General features: G+C 53.5%; 1 protein-coding gene across 1 annotated transcript in view; it reads right to left on the reverse strand.

Moving 5' to 3' along the window:
- The window catches only part of Padi1 (peptidyl arginine deiminase 1), a 30,616-nt gene extending 28,266 nt beyond the window's left edge, over positions 1 to 2,350 (reverse strand). The window contains exon 1 of the mRNA XM_055611263.1: positions 2,259 to 2,350. Within this exon, the coding sequence (XP_055467238.1) occupies positions 2,259 to 2,350 (92 nt within the window). The remainder of the gene's footprint in view (positions 1 to 2,258) is intronic.
- Positions 2,351 to 6,000: the final 3,650 nt, after the last annotated feature.

Here is a 6,000-nt window from a genome sequence, read left to right on the forward strand (position 1 = left end):
TAATCACTTCCTCTAACGTCACCTCACACACCATCACCTGGAGGCTCAAACTCTGGGCAGCTCAGGTGACCGGCACACCTCACACTTGAGGGGCCTTCCCCAGGCTTATCAGCAAGCAAGACCAGTTCTGAGCCCCTTGGTTGGCCTCAGCTGGAGCCAGTCACCAAGCAGAGGGGTGAGGTGGGGAGCCCCAAGTTCATCATTCATCAACAAGTGTGGCCTGGATCCATCCCAGCCCCGAGGGAAGCCTGAGGCTCCTGGAAACCACACCTTTCCCCACTGCCATTGCCTTCTGGGCAGGAGAGCCCTCCTCGGTGTCACAAAGCAAACCCTGGGTAGCTGTGATGCTGGTCATCACTCAGGGTACAGAGTGCGGCTGCAGTCCTTCGCAGAGCCAGTCAATGGACACCTCATCCAAGGCAGGTCCTTCTGCCTTCATTTGCGCTGGCAACATTGCAGGACGTTCCACCACATACTCTGTGCTGTCCTTGTCCCCTCCCCCCACCTCGGAAGAGCAAAGGGAAGAACAGATGTGGGAGGTGCCCACCGCTGGCACAGCCTCTCAGTCATCTGCCACGGAAAGGGTTCTGCACATGCGTGTCTCATTTACCCCCAACCCACGATGGAGGTACCGGTGTGTACCCATTGACTCCAAGAGGCAGAGGCAGGCTCACAGAAGAGCAGTGGCATGCCCAAGGCCACACGCCCAGGGATCAAACAGGACCAAGATGTATCAGCTGTATACATGACCTCCACGCTGAACCTCACAGGGTGCCCAGTTCATCCAATCGGCATTCAGAGCACAGGGCAGTGAGGAGCCAGGGGCTCTGTCCAAAAGCTCCCTGCCCACTGCCTTAGTAGAATAACATAGGGGTGAGGTTTGAAAGGACCTTCTAGAAACAACCTTGTCCCTAGGGGGGAGCAGGGTCCTGGAATCAGGCAGGTGGGACCCAGGGATTCCTCTACCCTGATAACGGTGTCAAATCAGATCTGCCAGATGCAGTTCGGGAAGGCTGGATTCAGCTGAGCTTCAGCTAAACTGCAGGCTGCAGGCTCAGTTCACGCCATCACTAAAAAAGTTATAGGGGGCTGGTCCCAGGCTAGAACACTTGCCTAGAATGCACAAAGCCTCAGGAAGCACCAAGAAATCCTCTGTCTCTATCTCTGTCTCTCTCTTTTCATCCCCTCTCCCTCCTCTCCACTCAATGGTCTCCTTATTCATTAAATCTAGAATGCTACGATAAACAGACAGGAGTGGATATGATCCCACTAGTCACATAGGTCTGATGAGACCAGCCCGACCTCCTGTTCCTCCCCATCGATGTCACTGGGACCCTACACTGCTGCTTGAGACTAGGACAGTAAGATAAAGCAGCAGTGCAATTCAGCCAGGCAGCAGGTATGGCATTTGCCCACCTGGCTGGGTAAGCACAGGGACTGAGCCTCAAGGTTCAGATGGTGCCTGAGGAGTCCCAGCCTTCAGCTTCCTACATAAGACACTCCCACCTAGAGATCCACAGACCCCAGACAGCACCATAGCCAACTTTCCCAGTGGCCAAGTAAACAACTGAGGCTGCACCAGGACCCTGCATTCCTGTCTAAGCAGAGCCAGGACAGGGAAGATTTGGGCCAATGGAGGAAACTGATGTCACAGCTATCCTAGTTAGATGTCACTATTGCTGCTGTCACTACCGCCGTCATGGCCTCTGTGACAGTCACCATCACCACCATCACCACCACCACCATCACCATTATCCTTGCCATCATCATCATCCTTGCCATCATCATCTCTTGCCACCTCAAGTCCCAGGCTTCAGTCCAGAATTGCTTCTTAGATTAAGTCATTGAGTTATCCCTTGGCCACTCCCTCTTAATCCCAGTCACTCTGGTTGTCCCTGGCTGGCCTCCAAGGGTCAAGATGTCACATGCACACCCCTAACCGCAGAGAGGTGGAAAATTGGCAGGCCACGGAGGGGAGGAAGGGGGGCCAACCCAACCCTCTTCCCTGGCTCAAGCCCCAGTTCCTTCTACTGCTCCCTGGGAAGACCGGCATGTAGAACCAGGTCCCAGGACTCAGGGTCGTCTTCTGAGGACACCCTCATCTAGGGATTGGACCCAGTGCACCTGAGCAGACCCCATTCCCCTCCCTCCTCAGCCCTGAAGCCAGCTCCGCCTCCACTGGTGTGCAAACATCGCCCTGCCAGCCTCCCCTTTTGCCCACCCCCCAGCTAAGCACAGGGGAGTCTCCCGGCTCTCACTTGCGGACATCCACTGGCGTCTCCACGCCTACCACACACACGGCGTGAGCAGGCTCCCTCGGGGACAGTCGTACAGCTCGCCGTGGGGCCATCTTGGGCCCAGCTCCCAGCCTCCTGGTTGGGTCAGCTTGGGTACCCAGCAGCCACAGGCCCCGGCTGCCTCCCCGGCTCCCCAGCTCTTCTTGGGGGACACCTGGCTGCTGGGTAGGAGCGTGCGTTCTGATGGGCTGGTGCTCTCTCCTCCCTTTTAATTTCACCTTGCAACCTGGGGAGCCTGCCTGAGCTTAGTCCCCACCTCCTGGCTGCACGCCCAGTCACCTAAGTCATGGGCTGTCAATCTAGGAGGCTGGGTAGGAGGTGTCGGAGGCTCTGTGGGGTGTGGAGAGGACCTGAGGATACCCAGGTTCGGCGGCCAACAGGAAGCTCACGGGGTCCCTAACCTTCCTACTTGTAGACTCTCGGTGCCTGAGCCCACACTGTGACAGCCTTCATGGGGGCTCGTGCCAGGAACCAGCTAAACAATCTGTAGATCCTGTCTCCTGTGTGCGGCGATCCATTCTTCAGGGTCAGCTCAATGGAGGAGCACTGTGTGGTTCAAATCCCAGCCCTGACACTCAGAGCCACTGAGGGCAAACAGCCACTTAGGCTCCTCCTTGACTCAGTTGCCCCATTTGTGTGACAGCTGCTATAACACAGAGACCTCATCTGTAGGATGAGAGTTCAGGGCAGCAGATGGGGGTTAGCCTGGTCTAAAAGATGTGCTGGTGGCTATTCAGGTGTCTAATCACATTGCTAGCGAATGGCAGAGTGGCCTGCACACAAATCTGTCATACAATGAGGTGATGCCCTGGTGCCCGGAAGTCAGAGGGCACAAATGAGTAGGTGATCACCTTTGAACCAGCCATGGGGCAGGAGGGTCTTGACCAGAGCCTCACAGTGTTAGGTCGAGACGCCCTGGTTCCCTACCATCCCTTCATTTGCATGCCTTTTTTTTTTTTTTTTTTTTTTTTTAAGATAGGATTTCCCTGTGTAACTGACCTGGCTGCCCTGCTTTGTAGACTAGGCTGGCCTCGAACTCACAGAAATCCGCCTGTCTCTGCCTCCCGAGTGCTGGGATTAAAGGTGTGTGCCACCATGCCCAGCTCACTTGTCTTTCATCCCCCCAGTGGCCCTGTGAGGAGGGTCGGAACTGTCCTGCTGTGATTGTAGAGAATGGAGGCCCTGTCAGGTATCTCACCCTGCCTTCCCACAAGCAAAGAGCAAAGCTGGGGCCACATGGTGTCACATGGCTATGATCTACGATCTACACAAACCTGTTTGTGCACCGTCTTCAATGTCGTTTTCTTATTCAAGGAAATGTATTTCTCTAAAGTTGAAAATGAGCCGAGGGAACACATGAAGAAAATAAAAGTTACATAGAGCATGTTTCTGTTAATTTTGATATATATTCTTCTGGTCATGTGTGTGCATCTGCGCGTATGAGAGACAGACACAAGCACAGACGTGGAGACTATTGAAATGGTTTTGTAATTTTACTTCCTCCCCTCCCTTCCTCTTTCCTTCCTTTCTTCTTTCCTTTCTTCCTTCCTTCGTTCTTTCCTTCCTGCCACATAAAACTGGGTGTCATGGCAGTGAATGTCTGAGACCTCGACAGGAGGATCAGGAGTTCAAGATCATCCTGAGCTTTATAGTGAGTTTCAGTCTGGGTTTCCAACAAGAAAGGAAGGAAGGGGAAGGAAGAAGGAACAGAGGGAGAAGAAGAAAAGAGATAGGTTCTGAATGTGTGCGGTGATGGTTCCCGGGATGGCCTGAACTCACAGGTGTTGCTGGGCTCCTGCCCTCGGCCCCTGGGAGAAGCAGAGCAGGCCAGGCTCCCTGCTCTGAGGACTGGACAGTCCAGGAAATAGGTGTCTCTCAGGGACAAAAGAGAGGCATGTGACAGTGGAGGCTTGCAGGCTCGCCACCCTCTGGGCAGAGGTGTTGGTACCTTGGTCCTGGGATGTCGGTGGAGAGGGGAATGGGATTCTGGGAGTATCTTGAAGACAATGCAGCTGATGACATCCACACATGAACTGGAAGTGACATAGGAGGAAGAACGCAGGGGTGGCCATGGCGTTTGGGGTCCAAGTAACCAAAGGGATGGTATATTGGTTAGATAGATGGAGAAGGGTCTAGGGGTTGGCTATTCTGTCGTAAACATGGAGAGGGCACACCAGGACTGCAGATTGGAGAGGGTGGGTGGCATGTCCCCTTCATGGTGAGGATCAGTGTCTGGAGCCACAGGGCATGCCTCCCAAGCAGCAAACTCACAACCAAGAGTCCACAGGCAGGGGACAGCAAAGCCAGAGAGAGTCATTTCCTGAAGGAGGGCGCCCTGCCAGCCCAGTGGAGGGTCCTGCCCCAGGGACTGTTAGCCTGGTTAGGAAGCCAGGAAACAAAGGAAAATGCCACAAAGGTTTTTGTTTGTTTGAGACAGGGTTTCTCTGTGTAACCTTAGCTGTCTTGTACTTGCTTTGTAGAACAGGCTGGCCTTGAACTCACAGAGCTCCTCCTGCCTCTGCCTCCCTGAGTGCTGGGATTACTAGAGTGTGTCAATGCACCCGGCTGCCATAAACTTTTATTTGGTTCCTTTTTCAGGAATGATTTTCCTTGCTTCCAGCACACCTGAGTGTAGTATTTCTGACTTTAGATGTTCATTATACCTAACAGGTATCAAGGCTCTGCCTCAGTTTACCACCGGCAGCAAAACTTCAGCAGTGGCCTTTCCACAACCCTTCTCCAAGCCAAAAGAACCAGGACCCCAAGTCATTTTGTCGAAGCCCACCTAACAACAGAAAAGTGTCTATTCCTATAAATAGAGTAAGGAATATAAAGTAAGTTTGTCCAAAGCCTAGAGGCTTCCACCGAGGAAGATTGGATGGATGGATGGATGGATGGATGGATGGATGGATGGATGGATGGATGGACAAGTGGATAGACTAGCAGAGGGATGAGTGGACAGACAGATGGAGGGATGAATGAGTGACCAGATGGATGGATGGGTGGATGAATGGGTGAGTGGATGGATGGGTAAGTGGATGGATGGGTGGGTGGATGGGTAGGTGGATGGATAGGTAGGTGGATGGATGGGTAGGTGGATGGATGGGTAGGTGGATGGATGGATGGATGGATGGATGGATGGATGGATGGGTGGATGGATGGATGGATGGATGGATGAATGGATGGATAGAAGAGAGAGGGTAGGGAGAAGAGGAGGAAGGTGGTTGGTGTATAAGAAGAAGCCATCTGAAAGATGATGGCAATGACATGACAGAGTGGCAGCGCTAGTGACCTTGAGGTCTTCCATACTGGTAAACGCAGATCAACCTCTCCCTGTGCCGGGCAGTTTATAAGACTCTTCCATGTATTCACTCATCTGGCTTTCCCAGCAATTCCAGGTGCTAAGCTGCAGCCAAGCCTGAAGACCCAGGTTCAAACAGATCATGGCCTGGCTGTGCTCTTGGCCAGGATGGGCAGGGCAGGGAGCAGCAGGACCTGGTTTCCCCAAGGGGTCACTCTCAGGCTTGAGGGAAAAGAAGAGCTGTGGAGGGGTGGGCAGGGGTATGGTAGGAGACACTTCTATCTTACAGAGGCTTTTTGCACATAGGCCACCTTGCCTCTACCTGGGCTCCTGGTCATCCACAGGTCCCTGCCGGGGTGGGGGGTGTTAGGGCGTTAGGTCCTTGTCTCCTGTGTGCTAAGC

Source organism: Psammomys obesus, unplaced genomic scaffold, assembly GCF_907164565.1.
Source record: "Psammomys obesus unplaced genomic scaffold, mPsaObe1.curated_primary_1811, whole genome shotgun sequence".
NCBI lineage: Eukaryota > Metazoa > Chordata > Mammalia > Rodentia > Muridae > Psammomys > Psammomys obesus.